The sequence below is a fragment of the Amborella trichopoda genome, chromosome 4 (assembly GCF_054954075.1).
Source record: "Amborella trichopoda isolate Santa Cruz 75 chromosome 4, AtrichopodaSantaCruz75HAP2 v2.0, whole genome shotgun sequence".
Taxonomy (NCBI): Eukaryota; Viridiplantae; Streptophyta; class Magnoliopsida; order Amborellales; family Amborellaceae; genus Amborella; species Amborella trichopoda.
The window spans coordinates 49,669,719-49,697,652 of NC_142339.1; the positions used below are offsets into that span (position 1 = coordinate 49,669,719).

The 27,934-nt window shown below is 36.9% G+C and overlaps 1 protein-coding gene across 5 annotated transcripts; it reads left to right on the top strand.

Annotated features, from left to right (window-relative positions):
* LOC18429020 (ARM repeat superfamily protein) lies at positions 1–27,697 on the top strand. 5 transcript variants are annotated; one of them, XM_006838315.4, is made up of 21 exons: positions 1–538; positions 3,831–3,963; positions 4,730–4,866; positions 5,016–5,061; positions 6,138–6,350; positions 6,460–6,969; positions 7,053–7,187; positions 7,299–7,514; positions 7,594–7,683; positions 7,779–8,026; positions 8,125–8,213; positions 15,202–15,242; positions 15,471–15,501; positions 15,608–15,730; positions 16,101–16,318; positions 16,572–16,667; positions 16,813–16,925; positions 20,191–20,326; positions 25,660–25,764; positions 26,941–27,326; positions 27,426–27,697. In XM_006838315.4, exons 1-20 carry the CDS (start codon positions 264–266, stop codon positions 27,139–27,141), a joined length of 3,156 nt encoding a protein of 1,051 aa, XP_006838378.1. In that variant the 5' UTR covers positions 1–263; the 3' UTR covers positions 27,142–27,326; positions 27,426–27,697. The 5 variants fall into 5 exon arrangements, with proteins under 5 accessions (XP_006838378.1, XP_088721593.1, XP_088721592.1 ...); XM_020664331.2 differs by lacking the exon at positions 3,831–3,963 and having other exon boundaries at positions 97–538; XM_088865468.1 differs by lacking the exons at positions 1–538; positions 3,831–3,963; positions 4,730–4,866; ... (2 more) ...; positions 6,460–6,969; positions 7,053–7,187 and having other exon boundaries at positions 7,419–7,514; positions 7,614–7,683.
* The last annotated feature ends 237 nt before the right edge of the window (positions 27,698–27,934 follow it).

Below are 27,934 nucleotides of genomic sequence, written 5' to 3' on the forward strand. Positions count from 1 at the left end.
TTTTGGGACCATCTTCGTCATTGTGAGAAAGTTTTGGGTCTTGTGCTCGCTTGCTATTCACTCCGTTTAAAAACGGCGGCAACTCACTAAACCCTTTCATCACCTCCCTCCCAGTTTAGGGTTTCTCCTCAATTTAGAGGGTTTTTTCTGAAGGTGACTGACAATTGAACCAGAGGAACAAAAGTTTTTCATCTGATCTCACTCCATTTCTAGGGTTTCTCTTCTTGTTTTCTGACAACCAGTCGAGAGGAACCCGATTACTAATGGCGCAGTCTCTTGAGCTTCTTCTCATACAATTCTTAATGCCTGATAACGATGCTAGAAGGCAAGCAGAGGAGCAAATCAAGAGGCTCGCTAAGGATCCACATGTGATTCCTGCACTTCTTCAACACATGCGCACTGCAAAGACAGCCAATGTTCGTCAATTATCAGCTGTTTTGCTTAGAAAGAAGATCACTGGTCATTGGATGAAGCTTTCTCCTCAAGTGAAGGATTCTGTGAAGTCTGCTCTCATGGAGAGCATTACTGTAGAACATAGGTCAGGCTTCTTTTCTAAGATTTGGGACTTAGTGTATCTTATTTCTCTGTTGTTTTGCTTGAGATTTAGAATTTGTTATTAATTGTGTTGTTATTGTTGAGAATTACATGAAGTTTTCAAATGAGCTGATTCGCTTGAGGTGTTAATTGAGTCAATGTTTCAAAAGTGATTCCAATTGGTTATCTTTTTTCGCAATTTGTGGAATGTTTATATTATTTTTGAACTCTATGTTTGAAATGGTGAATGATTTTTAAGAATCTTTGGAAGAGACCAATGTGAGATATTTAAGTAAATTTCAAGAAATAATATTCCTGATGACTTGGAAACCCTTACCTGCTTGTGTACTTAGGACATGGGCGTAGTAATGAATTTTTTTTATTCTGATGCAGATGTTAGTATGGTTTTGGTTGTTATATTTGTCAGGTTTTCCCTTTCAGTTATGTTCTAAAGGCCTCCATCATTGTTTATTGATATGGTGCGTGTTCTTCACTGTTCATGATTAAGTGTGACTTTTGAAGTATGCACGGAAGTTGGAGTTGTGTAAGAAATTTTTGTTGTGAAACCTTCTGTTCTTGTGTGGAGCATGGAAGTGGTGATGTCGATGAGTACTAAGTTTCGTTTATAACATTCATCTAGTTAACATATAAGAGAAAAAATACTTATATTTAGTGTACATATGGCCAGGTGCAATCTGTTGGTGCTGTTATGAACTGTTTTTTTTTAATGAAGTGGTGCTGTTACAAACTGTTGCTCACAATATATTGAGCGATATGGGAATTGATGGTGGGGACTATAATTAGCACTTCTTAGGAGGCTACATGAAGATGCTATATTCCTGTAAGCCATTTTCACGAAGGATTAAGTTTTCTGGCCATATTTCTATTTTGCAATTTTGGACTTCAAACCATACTAGGAAACACCGTGATAGACTAGGAAAGTTTAATTCACTAGATATAAAGGCAACACAAAACCATCGAGAGAGAAGTCGCTTCATTACAAGTTTCTCATAAAAAACTCAATCAAGAGGACTAAAGAAAAACCTGAAAGCAGACTTACCTGTGTATCTTCGTTTTGCGGCTTGTCTTATTTGAAAAAATTATGCAATTCATAGCAGAGCCGATCCCAAATAATTGGGATAAGGCTTGGATGATGATGTTGATGCAATTCAAAGCAGAATGAAAGCATCCTTCTTGCAGTTCTTCATTCTTTACCCAATCCTCAGGTTCTTAGAATATCCTCTATGTTTTATTTTTTTAAAGGAAATCTAAGATTTTCCTCTTTTGAGCTCTCCTATTCTAGGAACCTCGGAAGGAATACCCAAACCAAGGTCTATTTGGGAGCTCTGCCTTTTTGGAACCACTGAAAAAAATGCCCCCATAAGGTTTATAATAGTTTTTTTTTTTTTAACGACAAAACCTATTTTGAGGTTGGCTTCCAAATTATCACTCAGAATATTTTTATCTGATTCAAATTTTCCTCAAAAAGAGCAAAACTTCCTAAAACATGTCTTCACTATACTATCTTCTATTTTTACTGATCTGTTTCACTTGTTTAGTAGTCAAAATAGATTATCATGTGCCCTTTTATGATTTACTTTATTTGGGGACCAGAGAAGCATCCAAAGATTAAAATACTTCCTCAAATAAAATTTTCATAAAACAGATTTTTGGTTTTTTGCAAAATCTAATCTTTGTCTAAATTACAAAATTTTTGCAAAAAGTTGATTCATCTCCAACTTAAGAAACTTATCCCCAATTTCCTAATATCTTTCCATATTTCATTTGCTGCTTTAATTTTTATGTTGGGAATTTCTTTTTTGCATCCTTCCATGCATGCTAGGTACTAGTCACAACATCATGTCCCATAATTTTACAATACTATAACCAGGTGCATCACTCAGCCCTTTGATTTTACTTTTTTTGGGTGATAAAGTGACAATTTCATTTATCAAAGCTGTTCTACAAATCACTTGGCATTTTAGATTTTGTTCTTAGAAACTTCACATGAACAACTACAGAAACACATTGATTTGGTTTCTAACAACATGAAGATTTGAGATATTTTTTTATTTGTCTGTGTAGTGCATTTTGTTTTGGAAAATTTGGTTTGCACACGCTAATTATATTTTCATTTTTAATATTTTATCGTTAGTAAATTACAAAGACCTCAACCTTATACTTAAGGCTTGCTTCTTGGGTATAGAACTAAGGATGACATATGAACCGGCTGATAGATGGGAGGACTGTGCTTAATACGGAATGAGGGATATGGCACATTGTATTACATGCTGCAAATCTATGTAAATGTTCAAAATGTCATTGTAGCTTATAGTTCACTATTTGTAGCCTGTAAATCAATGTTATTTCACTGCAGATGCTTCTATGAATCAGTTTCGCCTTGCAATTCAGTGCTAAATTAGATTAAAAGGAAACTAGTGCTAACTTCTTCATTGTATCATGAGTCTTTGCTGAAAGTCTGCATGCAACCTGATTAAATTAATACTGGGTTGTCTTGTAAGCTACTGTGTGCTTGTCAGTTCCAATAGTGGAAATGTTTCCGACATTTGAGTCATATTGTGGGTGTTATTTTACTTCGCAAGTCATTTTTATCACTTTGGGATCTCCGCATGGCATTTCTGACAACCATTTCTTCAGTGCGGAAACACATAAATTTGTATTTCTTGCATATGCTAGGAGAAATGCATCCTTCATAATTGCTTTCTGGAATCAGAAGCAAATCATCGTTACACATCATTTAGTGATTGCTAGGAAGCATCATCGATTATTTTACTGGCGGTAACAGAGGTTAAAACTTCAGGGAGTTCCCAGCACCCAGAACCGGCATCCACCCTGCTGGTTCTGGATGATCTTGACTCAGGTATCCTGAGATTTGACTGAGTCCATTTGAGTCTTCTCATGTCTGACTGAGTTTAAAGTACTAGTGATAGTGATCAAGTCTTGACCGGTACTAGAATCAGGACTCAGAAGCTGACTCGGAACTTCTCCATTTCCATATGTTTGCTCCATTGCATTTTTTTTTAAACACTAGGCAAACTTTTTTGTTCACATCTATCACCTCCCTTTTTTGTTTCTTATGATTGGTTAGATTCACCTTCATATCATGGTGTTCTTAATTCGATTGAATCATTTCCATCTGGCTGTTGCTGTACTGGTAGATGTTTTTATTATGCGCTCTATTTTATTGGCACATATTTCTATTTCCATATTTATGGGGTAGACACATGGAAGTAATCAACGGTATTCTGTAATATTTGTGTGTTTTTGGCTTCCAGTCCTCCAGTTAGACGTGCTAGTGCAAATGTTGTCAGTGTTGTTGCTAAGTATGCCGTCCCAGCTGGGGAGTGGCCAGAATTGTTGCCTTTCCTGTTCCAATGCAGTCAAAGCCCACAAGAAGATCATCGGGAAGTAAGGAAATTATGGCATACCATTCTACTCTAGGCTAATTTCATTGGTGGTTGGGTGTTGTACTTCCTTTCATTTTTTAATTTCGAATGGCAAGCTAGGTTAACCTCAATTCTTATCGAAAACTATAGAGACCTTGAATGATGATAGTTTTTTGAAGTTCTGGTCAAAATTAAAATTCTTGCAATCTTGGTCCTTGTCACTTGCAATTATACTCATGGTTATCAAATGCGGGATTTGTTGTGAAGCACTAGGGGGTCTAATGAGCTATACACCTCAATGCTGCCATGCTAATTTGAACTCAGAGAGAAAAATTGATTACCAATAAAGTTTGGTTCTATAGGGTTTTGGGGAGGACTGGGAGGTTTTTTATATAGAGTGAATGATATGAGACTGGATTACGTGCCATGATTGCAGCTGCACATGTGGGCTATGAGCCACCCAGTCAGGTGCATCTTGCATGCCCACCTTGGTGGGGTCGCTCTGCTTCGATGTAGCCACATAACGTGATATGCTGCAGCATTTGATAACCACTGGTCAATAACATCCCTCTAACTAAAAAATTACTCATGACATACATATCAACTATTATTGTAATTAACTTATTTGTTGTATGTGAGTTTTTGAGTTATCCTTTTTTGAGTGTATTTGCTTGTGTTCAATTAAGTTTCCAATTTTCTATTCAAGAGGAATTGCATGGCTTGAATGAAAGTTTCATTGCCGTAGCAGCAGTAGAGTATTCATGTGTAAAATTCTTAATTCTTTCCAGGTAGCATTGATTCTTTTCAGCTCTTTGACTGAAACAATTGGAGAGATGTTCCGACCGCATTTGGCTACATTACAGTCTCTGTTCCTCAAATCTCTACAAGATGAGACCAGCACCCGTGTTAGAATTGCTGCACTAAAGTAAGGAAATCCTCATCCTCTTCTTCTGCTTCCATTTGCTGTTTTGTCGAATAATCTTGAATTTGTTATATACATGAACTATGTGGTTCTTGAAGGCTACTCATTTTTCATGGTTTGAGTTACTTTGTTCTTTTTTGGTCTTTTTCCAGGGCAGTTGGATCTTTTGTGGAATTTGTACATGACAGAGATGAAGTAGTAAGTTGAAACACGTGCACTGATTGTTTATTTTACTAGTTTTCAATGTCTTCTACAAACTCATTTTAATAAATCTTGAATAAGCTTGTTAAAATCTCAGTTTTTAAGTGAAAAGTATGGTAGAGATAGTAAGAAGACCTAGCATAACTATTCATCACCTGATGTATGGCAATCCTTCATTCTCTGGTTGCTTACATCATGAGTTTTACATATTTCTAGAGAAAGACAATCTACTAGGCAAGACTCTGGCAGGTCTTATGTTATACTTGATGACATACACCATCCTCTTCTTCTAATCAGATTGGTACTAAGGCTGTCTCTGTTTAGGATTGCACTCTCTTCCTATCCTCTTGGGTTCTGCTTCTCCTTGTTCTGGTGTCATGAGAAACTTGTTATTGGCCCTTTGGGATTCTCTTTAAAATTTTCAGTCTGCGTTGTCTTCTTTAACACTTCTCAGTGCATGGTCCTTCTTCCTTGTTGTACAATAGAATTTCTAATGCCTATTCACTCGGTGCTCTCCTTTGACTCATGTTCCTCACCCCTTTCCACCTTCTCTCCTTCATTGGCCTGCACTTGATGGCCTCTCCCATGAGAGCTGATGGCCTCTCCCTTGTTCTCTCCACCAAAACAAATCTATTGCATCCACCAGATACTTTCTGATGTCTCATCATATTCAAGCTTCTTTCTTCTGGACTTGGATGAGACACCCTTAGAGTTAGAGCAATAAATTTTCTTCACTCTGTTTGAAATGTAGGGCTTTGGTGGAAGATTTCCTCATATGCCTCAAATATTAGATTTGAATGCTAAAACATTATATAAGAGGTTGGGACTCAGAAAACCAAGATGGAGCAACAAATTGCAGACACTCTCTTTCTAGATACTAGAAAATTTAACAAGCTGTTGATACCCTCTGCCAATGGATGCTTAGACACTTGAGTTGGTTGAAATTGGTCTTGGTTTTCTGTTTTGTTTGTTTTATGTGATTGTGAAGCACTGGCTGGTGTTCCTTTGGTGACTATTCATTTGAGATCATCTACCATGATGCTCAACTCTAATCATGTGATCATCTGATGCAGGTAATGGTCCGGGAGCTAATTCCGAGCATTTTGAATGTATCAAGGCAATGTTTGGCAAATGGTGATGAGGAGGTTGCTGTAATTGCTTTCGAAATATTTGATGAGCTTGTGGAGTCCCCTGCGCCTCTTCTTGGGTCCTTTGTGGTATCAATTGTTCAATTTTCACTCGAGGTTAGCTCAAGCGAGAATTTGGAAACAAATACAAGGCATCAGGTTTGACCAGATCTTTATTTGTTTTCGCATGCATAACCCATACGCATTACTTTATATTATCTAGGTTATTTCTTGGTTGCTATCTTATTATATCTCTTTATTTCTTTAGGCTATTCAGATTATTTCTTGGCTTGCAAAATACAAGCCCAAGTCCCTTGTGAAACACAAGCTGGTTGTTCCTATCCTACAAGTCATGTGCCCTTTACTAGCTGAGGCAAGCCATGGTGATGATGATGATGATGATCTCTCTGCGGACCGAGCTGCTGCAGAAGTTATTGACACAATGGCTGTAAATCTTCCAAGGAAGCTTGTTTTCCCACCTGTTCTTGAATTTGCTTCTATTGGTTATCAGAATCCAAACCCCAAATATAGGGAGGCTTCTGTAATGGCATTGGGGGTTGTCTCAGAGGGCTGCTTCGAGTTGATGAAGAACAAGTTGGAAGATGTTCTGCGGATAGTTTTAGAAGCTTTAAAAGATCCAGAACAACTGGTTAGAGGGGCTGCATCATTTGCATTGGGCCAGTTTGCTGAGCACTTGCAACCCGAGATTGTGACATACTATGAAAGTGTGCTTCCATGCATTTTGAACTCTATTGGAGATGCATCAGAAGAAGTACAGGTGAAGTTTGGAACCTGATAACATCTAGCTAATCAATACAACGTATACCTTACCTAATAGCTTGAATGCCTAATTTATTACAGGAGAAATCTTATTATGCATTGGCAGCATTTTGTGAGAACATGGGAGAAGAAATACTTCCATTTTTGGGCCCTTTGATGGGGAGATTACTTGAAGCGCTGCAGAACAATTCTCGTAATTTGCAGGAGACTTGCATGGTATGGTGTTATCTATACTCATTGGACAGAGAAGTTGGCATTTGTATGAATTAGTTAGTGAATGTCTTTTCGAAGTTTGATGGCACTGAATCCTTATACTTCCTCTTGCAGTCTGCAATTGGGTCAGTGGCAGCTGCAGCTGAGCAAGCATTTATTCCATATGCTGAGAAGGTTCTCGAGATGATGAAAAATTTCTTAGTGTTAATTCAGGATGAAGACCTTCGTGCACGGGCGCGAGCCATTGAGCTAGTTGGAATAGTTGCAATGGCTGTCGGGCGTGCCAGGATGGAGCCTATATTGCCTCCTTTCATTGAAGCCGCTATCTCGGTATGTGTTGTGATCATTAAATTTGTTAAAAAAACATAAGTAATATTTTGAAGCGATGAAGTGCTATTTTCTTTATTAGGGTTTTACTTTGGACTTCAGTGAGCTTCGAGAATATACACATGGATTCTTTAGCAATATTGCTGAAATTATGAATGGAGGGTTTTCTCAGGTAGGCTTTCAGCAACACTTAGTTCCATTTGTAATTTCTTTCCTTAGCAGTCTGCTGACAAATTTTCCAAATAATGACATTGCCCTAATTTGCAGTATCTTCCCCATGTGGTTCCCTTGGCATTTTCTTCATGTAATCTTGATGATGGCTCTGCTGTTGACATTGATGAATCTGATGGTGATGAGAGTGTATATGGTTTTGGGGAAGTATCGACCGATGATGAAGCACATGATGAAAGGAGAGTTCGCAATATAAGTATCAGAACTGGTGTCTTGGATGAAAAAGCTGCAGCCACTCAGGCCCTTGGCTTGTTTGCATTGCATACAAAGAGTTCTTTCATACCGTATCCTTTCTCAGATGCATCCAGTTTTTTTCTTTAAATTCTTCCAATAGAGTTATGCATCTCTAGTTCGGTATTTGGAATCTTTAATTGGCACAAAGCTATTTTGAGGAGACAATGAAGATTTTGACGAAGCATGCTGGCTATTTTCATGAGGATGTTCGTCTTCAGGCTATCATTGCTTTAAAAAGTGAGTATAAGTGATATGTTTGTTGTTGCTTGTGCCTACATATTCTTCCCGTTTTGCTTCGATATCTTCCCTTCCCGTTACAACCTAGGTTAGAGTGGTTTTCTATGAAGTCTTACGAGTATTGGAAAGTTTGAGAATAATTTCGTTTGTTAGTTACTGAAACTGGCTATTCATAGTTAGTGGTATCCTATGGCGAATGGGAATGTAGGGTTCTTGGGAACCCCTCGCTTGTGGAACCAAGAATCCCAAATACGGGATCTCACCCAAGATTGTGTACATGATTGATTAAATGTGAAGTAAGATGAATATAACTATAAATCGAGTGCAAGAAATAAAAAAAACATAAAAAAACATACAACACCCGATTTACATAGTTCACCCTGTAGGGCTACATCCACGGCCTCGGCAACTAGAAATGCACTATCACAATAAAGATTACAGTTTTGGGTTACAAGATATATACCTCTCTGTAAACATTGGTAAAAACCCCTCACCGATCTTCCCTTCTAAGCCTATTCTCCTGATCAAGCAACACCGTCGATCAATATCTTCTTTCCCACCACAATACCGCTACTGGAAAGATAACTTCGGGAGCAACCGAGAAACTCTCTATAGAATTGGAAACTAAATCACCCAAAACTTCATGGGAATAACGCCTCTATCTAAGTGGCCATATCTCTCTCTCTTGGAGACACATCTCCTCTTTGAAGATCCATTCCCATAACCCCTAATGGGGTGACCCTCAACAGGATGGGTATCATGTTTCCTTGAATATCTTATATAGAAATCACTTTCTTGCTTCCCAAAAAAGTCCCATTTCTTTTTACCCCCCTTAGTCTTTAGAAGAAAATGTGGGTATAGTGATTTGGCTATCATTAAACCGAACAATCTCCACCTTGATTGCAAAATTACCATAATTGCCTTGACAACCTTTTTTGAATGGATTTCTTGATTTCTTCTCACTTGCCTCCATTGTAGAATTTTCACAAGCACTTTGCCTTCATATTTCACCATGTTAAACCATGTATCAATCTAGCTTCGCCATTCATCTTTTTTCTTAGTGAAAGCCTTAGCCTTGTACACACCTTGTGCTCTGATACCATTTGTAGGGTTCTCGGGAACCCCTTGCTTGCGGAACCGGGAATCCCAAATACCGGATCCCATCCAAGATCGTGTACATGATTGGTTAAATGCAAAGTAGATGAATATAACTATAAATTGAGTGCGAGAAATAAAAAAAACCATAAAAAAGCATATCACAAAAACACACAATTTACGTGGTTCACCCTGTAGGGTTACATCCACGGCCTCGACAACTAGAAGTCCGCTGTCACAATGAAGATTATAATTTTAAATTACAAGAGATATACCTCTTTCTAAACATCGGTAAAAACCCATCATCGATCTTTCTTAGTAAAACCCCTCATTGGTAAAAACCCCTTGGTCACAAATCGTGACCTACATTCACGAGAGAATGGTGCGAGGCCTTACCGACTAATTTGATGAAGATTACAAGAGAGATTGAGGTCCAAAGCTCCAATTTCTAGCAGCTTTACCTCTTTACGAACAAGATCCAAAACAAGGTCCAAAAATACTACAAAGTGTATACTTTCTCTTTCTAAAACAACGCCAACAACATGACACAAAAAACCCAAATGTACATGATCCAAAATTCCCACTCTTTCTCTACAAAGTGGGGGAAAACATGGTACAACCAAACCCTACATGAGTTGTTTCTTTTCTTCTCTTTCTCTCTCTAAACTAAAGAGGTTCAAGCCCCTTATAATTGGAGCTTAGAAGACACCACAGCTCTTGGATTAGAAACCAATCCAATGGCTTAGAAATGAGAAGAAACGTCAAATAAAAAGACGTAATATATGATTTGGCTTCACGCATGTAACAGTCTCCCACTTGAAGACAAATCACCGAGCATACAAATAATAATCTCCCACTTGAACACAAATCTTCATGCCTTTGAAGTAACCTCAAATGTACCATTCTCCTTCCATGTCAACATTTTCTTTTCTTGAGGAACCTAGAGAGTTTAGACAATGCCGTAAGCTCTTAGCTCAATAACCCTTATGAGCATGCCTTGCTCATTTTGCTTTGTGGTTGTACTTTTCATACAAACTCCTATCTTGCGTGGTGATCTGGATGGAGAAATTTATGTGTCACCCTGAAGGCTTTAAGAATAAAACCAGTCCTAACTTGGTTTGCAAGTTGAAAAAAGGATTGTATGGTTTGAAACAAGCATCTAGACAATGACATAAGAATTTGGTGAAGGAATGGCCAATGTGATTGGAGTGTTCCATCCCACTCTAATGTTGATTATGATAATTTCCATGATTTGTATAAAATTTAACATTTCACTTGTTTGTGTTTTTCTTGATTGACTTGTATTTAGCTTGGGGAGAAAATGTTGGAATGAAGTGATAAAGATGCTTCAGAATTTATGAAGTATGAATATGGATTGCCAATATTTTCAAGGTTTTTGGGAGATATTGATGTAATGGATCTATGTGATATTGGATCAACCACCGTCGTGCTTATAGGTTTATAAGCGATGGTTCATCTAAAGCATGCGTGAATGCAAGATGGCTCCAAGAGCTCGAGGATGCAAGTGTTGAAGTAGGTGGAGTTTATATGAGAAGTACAAGCACGATGCAAGATGAGCAAGGCATGCTTATAGAGGTTATTGAGCTAGAGAGCTTGCGGCATTGTCTAAGCTCTTTAGGTTCCTCAAGGAAAGAAGAACCTGATATAGATGGAGAATGATGCATTTGAGGTTACTTTAGAGGCTTGAAGATTTGTGTTCAAGTGGGATATTGTTATTTATGTGCTTGGTGATTTGTTTTCAAGTGGGAGATTGTTACATGTGTGAAGCCAGATCACACATGTACTTCTTTTTATTTGACTTTTCTTCTCATTTTTAGGCCATGGGATTGATTTTTTAATCCAAAGGTTGTGGTGTCTTCTATGCTCCAATTATAAGAGGCTAAACTTCTTTTGTTTAGGGAGAGAAAGAGAAGAAAAGAAAGAATTCATGTAGGGCATGGCTGTACCATGTTTCCCCCCTCTTTGTAGAGAGAAAGTGGGGATATTGGGTCATATACATTTGGGTTTTTTGTACCCTGCTGCTGGCACTGTTTTAAAAAGAGAAATTGTAAACTTTGAAGTGTTGTGGACCTTGTTTTGGGTCTTGTTTGTAGAGAGATAAAGTTGCTAGAAATTAGAGCTTTAGATCTCAATCGCTCTTGTAATCTTCATCAATTTAGTAAGTAAAGCCTTGCACCATTCTCCCGTAGATGTAGGTCATGATTTGTGATTGAACCACGTTAAATATTTGTGTTCTGTGAGTTGAATATTGCCATATTTTTATTCCTTGATGATGCTTTGATGCAATATTCTTTCCATTGCTTGTTTATGTTATATTGATGCACAATAGCTATAACTTTGACACACCCTTACTGATTTTTCACCACCGATCAACAACAGGGAAGATGTATACATTTTAGTAGAACTCATTCACTGTAGTTGTGTGTATTTGTTGTGTAGATGGAATCTCATGGTTGCAATAAAAAAAAGGGAATCTCATGGTTGTGACCAGGGATTTAAAAGTCGTTGAGTCGGCACAAAATCGGTCGATTCTACCTGGGAATCGGTCATCCCGTGCCGATTCTCGCTTATAACAAGAAATCGGGCGTGTCTAGAGGCAAACCGGCGATTTATAGCGATAACTCGGCGAGTCGCTACATTGACACAGGCGATTTCAATCGGTAAGGGTAAGCTCTGAAATTTTTTAAAAAGTTCAGGGCATATTTGTTGCCCGGACGTCACGGGGTTCATAATATGTCACTCACTGGATCTCAACATGAGGTACACACGTTACACACCTGCTAACGCACACACATTAACAGGAGCCACCACAAACAATTTATACAATCAAATATTCTCTACATATGAGAGAGAGAGAGAGCTATTTATAAAGTATGTAATTTACTTTATAGTATGTAATTTATTTTATACATTGAAGTATGTAATTTACTTTATATATTATACATATGAGAGAGAGAGATCTCTTTATAAAGTATGTAATTTACTTTTTACATATACACTATTATACATATGAGAGAGAGAGAGCACCAATATCCTATTTTCACGCACTCTGTTTGATGGGAATTATCCTACGTCGAAGTTTTAGAGAACATTTGATTGGTATAAATTGTTTGTGGTGGCTGCTTGTTAATTTGCGTGCGTTAGTAGGTGTTTGACGTGTGTACCTCATGTTGAGATCCTGTTAGTGATGTGTTATGAACCCGGTGACGTACGGGCAACAAATATGCCCCGAACTTTTTAAAAAATTCCAGAGCTTACCCTTACCGGTTGAAATCGCCCGTGTCACTGTAGCGACTCGTCGAGTTATCGCTACAAATCGTTGGTTCGCCTCAAGACACGCTCGATTTCCTGTTATAAGTGAGAATCAGCATGGGATGATCGATTCTCTGTTGAATAGTCCGATTCTATACCGACTCGGCGACTTTTAAATCACTGATTTAATCCATTCTTTATTGTAGTCCATGTATGATTATATAATTCATCCATGATAATTCTATGATTTTTCTTTTGTATGATGTAAATTTAATGGCTAACATAAGTTCATACATGGAAAAAACATCTCAATATTCGCATATTGATGAAAATGAAAGTTAATAATGCAGTATCCCCATTTCTTATTGGATTCCTAAAAAGCAATATTTATAATGAATTTTAGTAATTTTTTTGGATTTTTTTTAAGGCTTAATTTACCTGTTCGGCCGATTCCCGATTCGGATCGCCGATTCACTGATCCGGATGGGTTTTTGGGGTGCCTGATCCGGGGCACCGATTCGTTTTTTAAACACTAGTTGAGACCATGTGATTAGACTTTTACCTTTTATCCATAGGTTCACATGGAGGTTGTGACTCGCAATGTGTGGAGTATCCATGCCAAACTTACCCGTGGTATACTTGGTTTTTATGAAGATGCTTTTTGTATCTTTTTGTAATGGAAAAATAAGCAATTATCAGAATGCAACATGCGAAAGAATACGTCATGTGATGGTGCTGATAATGTTTCCCCTCCAAAAGTTGCTTTGGTTGTCATTGTACTTGAGGTTCCAAGTTCGAACCCTGGATGTAGGATTTCTAAAATCATTGATAGATCCCTAAACATTTGAATTAGGTTTCCTCTTTTCAAAACATAGGTTGCAACTTCTTGACATATTGTAAGATAATTATTTAGTGTAAGCCCCTCTGGAAACATGCAACATAGCTTCCCAAACATAGCTTCCCAAACACGCCCATCTCCTAGAAAAACGATCTCACCACTCACCCCTTCAGCTTATGTAGTCCAATCGAAGTTATGTTTTTTTTTTTTTGACATGGTTACATAGGAATCGAACTTGAGACGTTGTGCTATGAAAATCCAGCCTCTACCGTCTTGACCCAAGCCCGAATCCAGTAATCAAAGTTATGGTTAAAACCCCTAGTCTGAAGGATGTGAGCTATAGACCATAACTAGCCTCATGCCCAAAAACTCATATGACTGAAAACGAATCATCACTTCGCAATCATAATGATTTTGCTTAATTCTCACTGTACCTGGGTGGTGTAGCATATCGCTTAGGAAGAATGCCCTAGCATGAGCATATAACATAGATTTACGATGCATGATAAGATGTGGCAAAGTTTTGCTGGCTGCCTACTTAACGCAACCCACCTCCTTGACCCAGGCTTGGGACAGGTTACTGGAAAGTTTACGGTCCTCACCCTTGAGGCAACAAAATTGAGACAAGGAACATTCTCACTACATTAGGAGCCTAATCTCACGTACTTTTGGCTTTCCAGTGCAAGGCAACACAACACTATGGCATGGTCTTGACTCGTGAGAGCACAGTTCCAAATACAGTTCCTAATGAGAACATTGAAATTGCAAGCAAATAAAATTGTTAAGGAAATTAGAACATTGAAATTGCAGGCAAATATATTTTTTCTGTTGAATATTAGGAATTTGATAAATTTTGGGAATTCTTTTGGTGGCCACTTGAGTTTGTGTTGTGAATTATTCTAAAGGATTTCTGGGGATGATTTACTTAGTAATCAATGGTTTCAAGGGGCAAGGTGATTAAGTCAAATTTTCTTTTACTAATTGGCATTTTGTGTTTTGGCTATTTGCTACTGCCTCAAGTGTAACAGTAACTTAGTTGCTAGATGCCAATATGTTGTTTGAGTGCAAGGTTGGTCAGTTGGTATATGGTTTATTTAATTTAATTAATGGGATGGATTAATTGATTTCCATATTAATTCCATTGACTACTAGAGAATAGAGATGGCAAACTCAGTTACTCTTTATCAGGCTATCAGGTTATTTGTGACTCAGAAAAAGGATATATTAGAGACATATTTAATTAAAACCCTACTATCATGTAAATCACATATTCCTGTTATCTTTGCATTCTTATATTTTTTATAATTTTGTAAGTGTTTTAACTTATTGGCTGCATTAGAGGTGATGTGCCTGCATCATGACCACATTGTCTAGTTCTGGGGCAGATGGTCGTATGAATGGGATTCGACTGTTATGGGATTATTGTATGTTTATGTGTGATTTTCAGTTATAGTTTGTCTGCATTGGGTTCCTATTCATCTGCTTCTATATGTCAAAACTATAATAGTATGGTAGTTGTTAGTCTAAATCATTTCTTTCCATTAGCATACAAGGATTTCCAGGTCTTCATCTTCTATTCAGAAGTAAATAATTTCAGTAGGATCATATCATGTGCAGTTTGGAAGATATTTTTCTCTTCCTTCATGTTCAGTAGGATTTTTTATTTTACTGATTGTAGTTCAGCTTGTTCAGACTGCAATAACAGCATATGAACTGTATATTTGTTGTTGCGGTACACCGGATGTCACCCATCTGATGATAAATGGTGTTTTGCTTATGCAGATGTATTGATAGCAACCGAGTCAGTTTTCCCAGGATCAAATGTGGGTGTTACTTCTTTTTCTCTTTCACTTTTATCATTCTTTCTGTTTGAGTCCTGGGGATTTGGTGATTTCAGATCTGAGCCTCATTAATGAGAGAACTTCCAACTCAAAACACAAACATGACTTGTTTTGGGAGTTCGTCAGAAAGTTTATGAAAGTTTATCTTTTTCGTGAGCCAGATTAGTGACTGACTGCTCATGCATTAACATTATTTTGTTGTTTTTGCAGGAATTATCTGCTGAAAGTAAACATGTCCTTGGTAAATTTCCATTTACTTATTTGCTTGTGAGTCTGAAGTGTGTGTTTCTCATATTGGTATTTTTATTCACATGATATTGTTGGTTTCTATTATTTGTGAACTCTAGATACTTTGATGAACATCTACATAAGGACCATGAATGAGGATGATGACAAGGAAGTTGTTGCCCAGACCTGTACAAATTTGGCAGAGATTATCAAGTCCTCTACATATGTGGCTATTGAGTCTTGTAAGTGCAAATTTCGTTTAGAAAGAAATTTTTGAGAAGCTTACCATTCCAAATATATATTTTTGAAATTCTGAAGTATAGTATTATAATATCTCGAGCCCACACCTCGGTTCCAACCCCCTTGGGACCCCTTGAACCGTCTCATTGAGCCCACACCTCGATTTGATCGCTTCTTTTTTTATCTTTTTGACCATAAGGTCTGTGTATAATGCTCGTATAATTTTCGCTCCCGTAAGGGTTTTTGCCATCGAGCACCCGATTTGTGAGTGGCCGACTTTTTGTACACTCCTTATACTCAATACATCAGTTAACACTCTCAAAAAAACGAGAGGAAGGTATAGTATTATAGTATCTTGTCCCCTGAATCCAGATGTGCCAAGGCTTGTTGAATCAACGCTGGTTCTGTTGCGTGAGGAGTCTGCTTGCCAACAATTGGAGTCGGACAGTGATGTGGATGAGAATGATGCAGAGCATGATGAAGTTCTCATGGATGCAGTCTCAGACCTTCTTCCTGCTTTTGCCAGGTGTTTGGTCTATCGTTTTGAACCAGTCCTCGATAGATTCTTTCAACCCCTCATGAAATTTGCAGTAAGTGAATCATCATCCTCTTTTTTTTTTTTCTGAAGTTCTTTTTGGGTTAATGTTGCACTTTCCTTTTAGTTACTGCACCATCCATGTAAATGGGGCCTATATAACCGACATAGTTGGGTGGTCTGAATTGTACAGATGTGTGCTGTTACTAAAAAAGTGGGTGTAGAAACTATCTCCCATTCTTTATCTATGATAAATCACTTCTATTTTGCATCTTTTCTGTATTTATGCATGCCGTTTGTAATTGCAGAAAGCTTCACGCCCTTCAGAAGATCGAACTATGGTGGTCGCGTGCCTTGCGGAGGTAGCTCAAGAAATGGGTGGCCCTATTGCTAAATACATTGATGTGAGCTTTCCTAAACAACACCTTATTAATTTTCTTATTTTTTGGTTATAAAGAGAAAACCAGAAACTGATGGATTAGATCCAGTTTTCTTATACTTGCCTTCACTATATAAAGAGTCCACTTATACAGTGCTTGGTGCTTTCAGAAATTGATGCCACTTGTACTGAAAGAATTGTCATCATCTGAGGCAACAAACCGGAGGAATGCTGCATTCTGTGTCGGTGAGCTTTGTAAGAATGGTGGCGAGGCTGCTCTGAGGTATATATTTAAACTAAGATACCACCTGAAGCTTTTAAGGAGTATATGTCCCAGGGATATCTATTCTGCATATATTAAGCGACAGTTAAGGGTAGGGACACATGTCATTCAATGAGAGTAGGATCCTATAGAAAGAGAAACTTTAGGGTAAGGTACATATTAAGTGGTGCCCTAAAAAGTGGGAATTAGTGTAACCTACCACCTAATCTAATTCTCTTCCTATGGTAAATGCCTTTATTGGTAATTTAATTGAAATAGGTAACCTAATTGGAAAAGGAAATTCATAGTTAAAGATTATTTTATATTTGTCCACCATAGGAGTAGATATTTTTTTATGTTTGCACACAAAAAATTATCTTCTATTTGAGGATTAATAGCTCTTTATTGGAAGCGTAATCCAGAATCCCCATTTTCTATTTTTGTTTTTGGAGAAGAGGTTTTTCTATTCATTTTTGCCATATTGAGAGTTTCTTTTTTTTTTGACAAGGTTACATAGGATAGGAATGGAACTTGAGACGTAGTGCTGTAAACCCAGCTGCTACTGCATCACCCAAGCCCCATATTGAGATTTTAATCACAATAATAGATTATAATCATAATAAGAGAAGCATGTACTATTCTCAAAAAAATAAGAGAAGCATGTATTGCATGTGCCTCTTGCTAGTGCTAGTATATGCGATGATTTTTAGTTTACAGCTCAGCTCAAAGCATTAGCATATGTGGGTTTTTCCATATGCTCACTGACATTTTTGAAGCCCTTTTCAACTTAACACGAATCTGAAAATTGAGTAAATCTTGATATTTTTCTTATCAATCTCTTTTATTAATGGTCAATTAGTATACATGTTTACAGAACAGAGAAAGTTACACAGGGTACACTGCTGTAGTGAATCTCCAAAATCATTTGCTTCTTTATGAACGTGTAAAAATGATGTTGGTTTTATTGATAAGGATCATAAAGAAACAACACGTCATTTGTACAAGCAACCTGAAGAATCTTATCCATTTTCCACTATAGTTTCGGCCTCCAAATGCTAGGTTTATCCCTAGCAGACATCCAAACATGTTATGGAGTTATCTTACATGACGAGTGGACCTTATACAATTTCTTAGGATCTTGAGCATGTCCAAAAGAGCTTTAACCTTTGTTTTGCTGGAGTCCTCCTCCTCAACTTTACCTTAAACGCACAGTAGCTCCAATTCCATGTGCCCTGTATCATTGAGGGAACTCCCTTCATTATAAAGTGCTTCAAGCTGCTAGGAGGGCTTTCCAAATCTGTGTGAGAATCTTAATCTCCTCGTCTTACACTCAGTCTATTCTTCTCTCCTTTGTGATATCTTTAATTCATTGTTTTTAGAATTGGACTTTGGATTGGGATCAGAGTAGTATCCATTTTGGCTTTTTCCAGTTGAACCTCACCTGTGGGCAAGTCAAACCTGCAGAAGCAATTTTTCTTTTTTTCTATTTGGATATAGAAGGTGCAACTCAGAAAGTTATGAATAATGGGAAGAAAGAAAAGCTAGAGATGAAATTCATGATAAACTAGATAAAATTTATGATAAACTAACTCTGAAACAATTAACATGCGATCGATGATCTATCTAGCATATGAGATGTCTGCTTGCCGAATGGCAGGTTTTCATGTGATAAGTTACAACATTGTTTTGAAACTTAGATTTGCGAAAGTTTAACATGTATCTTCGTAACAGATTATTACATTTGGGATGCAGATTGACCGCCCACGTTTTAATTATTCACTCACTGTTTTTCTATCTGCTACCAAAACCTGGGGTGGTAATTCAGAGACACAATTGATTTGGTCACCTATAGTGATACATGGATCAGTGTAAAAATGAAAGACAGAATATGGCCTCTACATTTTCATTCTCTAGCATTTTAGGATCCTCATATTGTTCATCTCGATCAATGTTGTTATTCTCCCTGCTGTTCTCCTCACTTAGCATACGAAGTCAATGATTAGTGAGTCCTGAATTAGAAATAATGGATTAAAATATACGTTGACAAATTTTAAGTTAATTAGTTAGAACGGTGTCATATGTGGATGATGGCTGTAGCAAATCATTCCAAAAAGGAACTATAGAGAACAAGATGGCCATCAGGGGGGACGATGAGTTTCCTTAAATGTAGCATGGGAACATGAGAACCATTGTGAGGGAAGAACTTGAAGCACTGACCTAGTTGCTCTCTATGGACTCCAAATCATGTAAACACTTGGATGAGTTTAGTTGAATTGGCAAATGAATCCTCTTCTTCTTTTTTTTTTTTTCGACTAGATAATGGATCTTCATTAACTTCATGCTGAAGGATTTAGTGTCATGCACTCAAGCGCTCATTGGTCAAAACAGAGAAATCTGGGGGTATTCAAGAATTCACTTGAAACGCAGTGGAATGGCATATCGACTGATAATGTACCCAAACTTACAAGGCATGTGACTGGGATGCCACCACTAGAAGGTTATGTGAAACTTATTTTTGGTGGGGTGGGGGGGGATCATAAGGGATCATTGAGGGTCTACTAGAGAAGAATGTTGATTACCTTAGATTTTTTAGGAAATATTTTACATCATGAGTGATTTAGCTGCGACTTTTCATCATGTCTAGAGGGAGGCTAATGGTTTGTTGAAGGGGGAGTGCTAAAACAATCACTTGTGAGTTCAGAAGTTAGACTTTTCATAGCCCAATCTTTGTAAAGGAAGTTCAAGTAAGGGATGTATACATGTATGTCGATTTTTATCAGATGAAAGTTACGTTAACAGTCAACAAAAAAGAAAAAGAGTAAGATGCACTTGTAGAGAAATTCAATAAAAGGGGAAAAAAATGTCCTTCAGGCAAATGCAAACTATACAATCAACCGTATAATAATTTCCATCTTCGTCTCTTCTCTTCCTTATTTCTTGGCTTGGTCATAGTTTTTCCCCTCCGTTAACTCCATATGTGATAGTGGTTGTGATACCTTTGCTTCCATAATTTTTCTTCTTTCGTGTTCCAAACATACCAGCAGGCACAGTTCTCCTCACTTCATTTACTAGGGGCCTCTACTCATCATGTTTCTTGCTGTTCCATCCTAAGATCACCCTTCTCAAAATTTCTCAGAATATTTCATCCAAGGCAGAATTGCTTATTAAACTCATTGCTTTTCGCAGAAGTTTGAGCATGGTTTCTGTTTGTTTTTGCTCAGCATTTGAATGGAATTTTTAATTTTTACCTGTTTTCTCATACGAAATTTCCTCTAATGTGGTTTAGATATTATGGCGATATACTTCGTGGACTTTATCCCTTGTTTGGTGAATTTGAAGTTGATGATGCTGTGAGGGACAATGCTGCTGGTGCAGTTGCCAGGATGATCATGGTGCAGCCACAGTCCATCCCACTGAATCAGGTTCGTCACTGTCCTGAAACTCTTTCTTCTCTCTCTCTCTCTCTCTCTCTCTCTCGCTATATATATATATATATATATATGGAAGATACTATAAAACGGCTATTGGCGAAAATGAACAGTGATTTCGCCTACCCTCATTACCATCCAAACTTCATCGCACGGTCACAGTTGTGCTGTAATGTTTCATTTTTCATTTTTTTTTTACACTAATCGGAATGATCTGAAATTTGGAGCGTGTGTGCATTTTAGAGATGCGTACTTAATAAAAATGTAAAAAAAATAATTTATGGGGGTATTTTGATCAATTTATATTTTACAAGTTATTTTTTTCATATTTTTATTAGATCTGCTCACTAACATGTACACACGTTCTAAATTTCAAGTAATTTGGATTTGTGGAAAAAAAAATGAAAATTGAAACACTACTGGACAACTGTGACCGTGTGATGAAGTTTGGTGATGAGGGTAGGCGAAATCACTGTTCATTTTCGTCAATAGGCGTTGGGAAGAGTTTTTCTATATATATATATACATATGGGTGCAGTTTGTATAGAGCCGAGGCTTTAAATAATCAAAGTAGAGCGCACTTTCAAATAGTATCGAGAAATGTGGTTTCAATACTGAAAATCTTTGTGATAGCTTTAAAATATATTTTCGACTCTAATTATAAAATTTAAAGCTTCAAAAACAATGTAGATTGAGCAGATCTATGAAATCTTGAAAATTGACGCTCCAAAATTACGTTACAAGATGCACTATTTCCAAAACTTGAAATCCATTTTTTCTCATGTCTATACATCTTGATGTCGAGATGATCAATTTGAGGATATGGCTATCAAAACAATCTCTTCTAGTTAAATTTTTTGAGGTGAGCTCTAATTTGATTGTTTAAAGCCTTCATTCTATATAAACTTTTCCCTATATATATGTGTGTGTGTGTGTGTGTGTTAGGGTGCTCACACTATGGAGTAATTTATCATTGTACTTAACAAAATTTGGACACATATATACCCTTGTTATATATATAGAACTTTTTTTAGTATGAGTATTTTTTGTACTTAGGAGGGGTGTGACATCATCCACATGGAGCACATTTAATACTTCATGTGGGTGATGTCACATCCAAATGTGCTCCATGTGGATGACTTCACACCCCTCTTAATGAGAAAAAATATCCTTATTAAAAAAATGCTCCATGTACAAAATAAGGGTATAGAAGTGTCCAAACTTGTTGAGTACAATGATAAATTACTACATAGTGTGAACGCCCTAACATAACCGATACATATATATATATATATATATATATATATATATATATATAGAGAGAGAGAGAGAGAGGAAGAAACTGCAAAATGCTCATAAGCGAAAGTGAACAATGATTTTGCCTACCCTCATCACCTTCCAAAGTTCATCGCACGGTCACGATTGTTAGGTAGTGTTTCATTTTTTATTTTTTTTCTACAAATTGGAATGATCTGAAATTTGGACCGTGTGTTCATAAAAAATAGGCGAATCTACGAAAAATATCAAAAACGTATTTTACATGAAATAAATTGACCAAAATACCCTTAAAAAATTTCAGAGGTATTTTGGTCATTTTTTAGCGAATTATTATTTTTTATATTTTTAGTATGTGCGTCTCTCTAAGAAGTACTCATGCTCCAAATTTTAGATCATTCTGATTTTTAGAAAAAAAATGAAAAATGAAACACTACCTGATAATCATGGCCGTGCGATGAACTTTGGACGGTGATGAGGGTAGGTGAAATTACTGTTCATTTTTGCCTATAGGCGTTGGGAAGAATTTTCCATATATATATATATATATGATTCGTTTAGCCACATGGAACGTAGGAATGTGTACAGGTAAGAATATAGAGTTAGTGGACACAATGAGACAAAGAGGAATAAACATAGCTTGTCTATAGGAAACTAATGGAAAGGAGAAAAAAACTAAAGAAATAGATGGGTATAAACTATGGTATACAAGAAAGGATAATAATAGAATTGACATAACATAATAGTAGATAAATATTCAAAAGATAAAGTAGTTAATGTCAAAAGATATGTGATAGCCTCATAATAATTAAACTCATATTATGATAAGAGATAATTAACGTAATCAGTGCTTATGCACCACAAGTAGGATTAGATGATAGAATTGAGAATTTTGGGAGAACATAGATGGAATTAGTCCAAGACATACCAAATGGAGAGAGGACCTTTTTAGAAGTGGACCTAAATGGTCATGTAGCGAAGGATAATAGAGGATATGAAGGGGTACATGGGGGATATGGGTTTGGGGAAAAAAATGAGATATGTGAGGCTATTCTAGATTTTGTTATGGCCTACAACCTAGAAATAGCAAACACGTATTTTAAAAAAGTGAGATAAACATTTAAGAACCTATAAAAGTGTAACGCATAAAAGCCCGATAGATCTCTTCCTAGTTAAGAAGGTAGATCGATTATCATATAAAGACTGCAAGGTTATCTCTAGAGAGAGTTTGACTATCTAACATAGGCTTTTGGTCATGGACGTCTCCATAAAGACACGGAGGAGAAGGGCTGAAAGTAATGGGCGTTCAAGAATTAAGTGGTAAAATTTAAAAAATGAGAAAATAGACTTATTTAGGGATAAATTAGTTGAAGAAGGAAAATGGAACTCTAAACATGATATTAATGTATGGTTGAATGTAACGAGAAAGTGGCAAAAGAAGTTTTAGGAGAATCTAGAGGGAAAAGAAACTTTGATAAGGAAACTTGGTAGTGGAATGATGAGGTTTAGAAAACCATTAGCAAAAAATGATCATGTTATAAAACTTGACAGAATAATAGAACCGATCAAAACTTAAAAGAATATAAAAATTAAGAAAATGCTAAATAAATAGTATGCAAAGCTAAATTTAAGACATGATAATCTATACAATAAACTTGAAACTAGAGAAGGTGAAAAAGATTTCTTCAAATTAACATAAATAAGAGAGAAAAAGTGTAGGAATCTAAACCATATTAAATGCATTAAGAGTGAGGATCAAAGAGTCTTGGTGAAGGATGACAAGGTCAATGAAAGGTGGAGGGTCTGTTTACAATGATTATTAATGACGAACGCAATGGAAACATAGTGGTAGAAGGGACTGTTGGTATAAATGATGACGGATGTCATATATACATTCATAGGATTAGGATGTCGGAAGTGAAAGAAGCTTTGAAAAGGCTGAAGATAAGAAAGGCTTTATGACCAGATGGTATCTCGATAGAGATTTGGAAGTGCATGGGAAAATTGGCATTACCTGGCTGACGAAGTTGTTCAACAAGGTGTTGAGAACAAAAAAAGTTACCAGACGAATAGAGGAAAAATAATGTGGTACCTATTTACAAGAACAAATGATGAATACAGAATTGTAGCTCTGAGAGAGAGAGTCATTGGGCAATGAATAAGGGATGAAACAAGTGAAACTGACAACCAATTTGGTTTTATGCCAGGAAGGTCAACAACTGAGGCTATTTTCTTATTTAGGCAACTGACTGAGAAGTTTAGGGCAAAGGGAAAAGGCCTCCACATTGTCTTTATTGATCTAGAGAAGCTTATGATAGAGTACCTCGAGATTTGATTTGGCGAGTGTTGGAAAAGAAAGGCATCTCTAGAACTACATCGACTTGGTGAGAGATATATACGATGGTGCACTGGTTAGTGTACAAACAACTAGTGGAGAGACGAGTGAGTTTTCAGTGACAATAGGTCTACATCAAGGGTTAGCACTGAGCTTGTACCTCTTTGTCTTAGTTATGGATGACTTAACTAGGCACCTAGAGGATAAGGTACAGTGGTGCATGTTGTTCATATATGACATAGTTTTGTATTTGATTGATGAGACCCGAAACGACGTCAGCACAAAGTTAGAACTTTGGATGGATACTCTAGAATCCCAAGGTTTTAAAATTAGTCGGATTAAGACATAGTATATGGAGTGCAAGTTTAGTAATAATAGGAGTAGAGACGAAGTAATAATAGTCTAGATTGACGGCCAGTAAGTACAAAAAAGACCGCACTTTCGATATCTTCTATCGATAATCCAGAAAAATGGAGAGATCAAGGAAGATGTTGCACACCAAATTATAGCTGGGTGGGCGAAGTGGAGATGCGTAACTGGAATTTTATGTGATCGCCATATACTAATGAGGCTGAAGGGCAAGTTCTATAGGACAACGCAGTGAGACCAGCTTTGCTCTTTGGGGCGAAATATTGGGCGGACAAAAACAATCTACCCATAGAATGAGTGTAGTGGAGATGAAGATGTTGAGATGGATGAGTGACAAGACAAGAAGGGATAGAATTCGAAATGAATCTATTCGAGAGAATTTAGGCGTGGCGCCAATAGCCAAAAAAATGAGAGAGAGTAGACTTAGGTGGGCTAGCCATGTGTGGCGTCGACCAAGTACAACTCTTGTTAGAAGGTGCGAGTTAGTTAACGTGAAAGGATTGAAAAGGGCAAGGGGTAGGCCTAAAAGGATGTGGTTGGAAGTAGTCCAAAAGGATATGGGAGCACCAAGGATATAGCTTTTAATAGAGCAGAATAGAGAATCAGGATTCATGTAGCCGACCCTAATTAATTTGGGAAAGGCTAAAATGATGATATATATATATATATATATGATAGTGAACAGTTGTATAGTAATATGATGCAACAACCTTCAAACACTATGTTAGGGCCATTTGTTTCTCCAAATTTTAAAATATATAGTCTTTTCATTCTAATGAACAATCACAAAAGAGAAAAATTTGAAAACGCAACTTAGAAAGTATTTTTTTAGCCCAATTAACATAGGCCGTCCATTTTGGATAAGATGTTTAGATCTAGGCTTTAAAAGGATTTTTTTTTTCCAATTTTTTTAGATCTTATCATTACATGAACAGTGTTAAAAAAGAAAACATGATTTTGAGTTTGTGAAGGTTAAGATTTTGAAATTCACCAAATGTGTGGTCTAGATTCATTGTTGGAGGAGACTCATTTTGACCATATCCAAGGTTTAAAGTGAACTTTTTTTTTTTTTTGGATTGATTATTGAGATGAAGAGAGTGTGTATGCAGAATTTTGGGTAATACAAATACCACAAGCATGGTTTTCTAGAAGTGTGGTTGCATTATACTATGATACAACTGTTGCATTAGATCATTGCCCATATATATATATATATATATTAACCTGGACGTGGACTTTTGTATTGTTGGATCTACAGGCATGGCCGACTTACAATATCACTGAAGTTTATCATTCAAGAGGTTTTTGTTTGTGGGATTAACATTTTTATTCATGTACTTGCTTTCAGGTTTTACCTGTTCTCTTGAAGGCTTTGCCACTGAAAGATGATCTCCAGGAGTCTGATGCTGTCTATGGTTGCTTATGTAATTTGATAGGATCATCTAAATCGGAGGTAGGTGATACTATGCCATTGGCATATTTGGTAGGATAAATAGGTGAACTTACTAAATGCTTTTCTTATCAAATAAGTTTATTTGAAAGCATTGATGTGTAAAAGGATTACAAAATGCCTCGAGGGAACTGTCCAGTGAACTTAATAAGCTGACTTCATGTTAGAAAACTAAATCTCTTGAAATCCAAACTTATTCATGACTCATGTTTGGTACCACTTTCTTCTATTAGTATTGTTGAACACAGCTCATAAATCACAAATTCACCAACCAAAAAAAAAAAAAAAAACAGGTTTCTCCACTTTGCATTTTTGTATCACTTGTAAAAAATCATATTAGCTTAGTAAGTGTTACTTCTGCATTACTTGATCTTACACTTACTACTTGGTCTTACCTTGATCTTACACTTATATTTTTTAAGACATGTATCACTTACATTATCATCATCCGAGCCTTATCCCAACTATTTGGGGTCGGCTGCATGAGTCCTATTTCACTATTCTATTCTATCAAGGGTCATACTCTCAGTAAGACCATATATCGTCATATCTTTACTTGCAAGGAACGCCCTAGCATGAGTATATAACATAGGTTCAGGATTAATTAAAAGATTTGACACTGGCTGCTTACAAACACAACCCACATTTACCCAAGCTTGGGGCAGGCATGACCGGCTTGGGGTTGGTTAAGGTGGAGTTACATGTATCACTTACATGTCTTAAACAAAATCACCCATCTACTGAAAAAACTAAGCGACAATTCATTAATTTCTGACTATTTTCATTCTAGAAAGTTCTTGGTCTGACTTATCGCTATGATGGTGCATTCTGGGAATTAAATGATGAATATGAATCTACAATTGCTTGGCGCATAAAAGCCAAGCTAGAAAAACCGAAGTAGAGCAAGAGCTGTTGATTTAGGTCCTATACACAGGGAGGGAGTATAGGTACCTTCTGTCGTTGATTGCAAACGTTTGGCTTATTTCATCATTGATAAAACTGGTTCCACTATTGTTAGTCTCCTTCACTGTTTTTGTTGGTGGCATTCTATTATTTGGAGCTGTTGATGTGCAAGTAGTCACCCTTAAGTGGGATGTTTCTTCAGGACATTGCTATATTCTCTCTCAATGCGGTATTGATTGTATATCTTTATTTATTTTTGCTCTATATGTGATACAGGTTCTGTGTCTTGTTCCGGAGGTTCTCCGAGTTTTTGGTCAGGTCATTGTATCTCCCGCTGAGAGCCCAGAAGTGAAAGCTCGAATTGGCATGGCTTTCTGTCACCTTGTCTCTCTCTATGGTGACCAGATCCATCCCATCATGAACAGCCTTCCATCGCAACATGCAAATGCCTTGGCTGCTCTCTTGACCAGAAGCTGACAGTTGACATTGGAGGCTTCCATTGATTCAAGTTTTTGTGTTCTTGTATCTATTCTGGAGTTCCAGTGGTTTGTTGGGGAGAGAGGTGTTCTTGTATGTATCATGGAGTTGTGGTGGTTTTGTTGAAGAGATTTTCTCACATTCTTGAGCCAAATCAAGTGAATCTTGGTGGTATTTTTTTTGAGGTATGTGTAATTATTTGTTGACTTTTGGAATTTCGGGATTTGGTTATTGTAGAGGTTGGATGCCAAATTTTCATGCTTGGCCTTGGTTGTTGCTTGCAGGTTCTGTTGTGGCAGTCCCATTTTTCCATTGAGTGTGGTGCCATAGCTCCCGTGCTTGCTTTCATTGTAATTCTTGTTTCTATATGATTGAGTTTTTGTTGTTTGGTGAGTATTTATTTTTGTAAGAGGTTATATTAAGTTCCGGGAAATGAATATGTATTGATTGAATCGATGGTGTAAGTTCATTGTGTCGAAATTTTACTGATTCTTTAAAAGGCCTGTGAAGTTATTCGCCGATTTTAGGCATAATAAATCGCTATTCCTTGTGTGTATTTTATCTCCGCAATATTTCATACTTTGAAACTCCCGCACTCTCTCTAAGGATAGCTAGGTGGTTATCTTGATTTGGATTTTATCATGTTGCCTCTCTCTCTACGAGGGTATCTAAAAGCTTGTCTTGGTTTGGATCTTATTATGTTGCATGCTAAGATCAACTCTCAGTGGTCTGATGATGGCAATAATTTATCATAAACACCAATAAAAAAAAGTATAAGAACTACGAAAGAAAA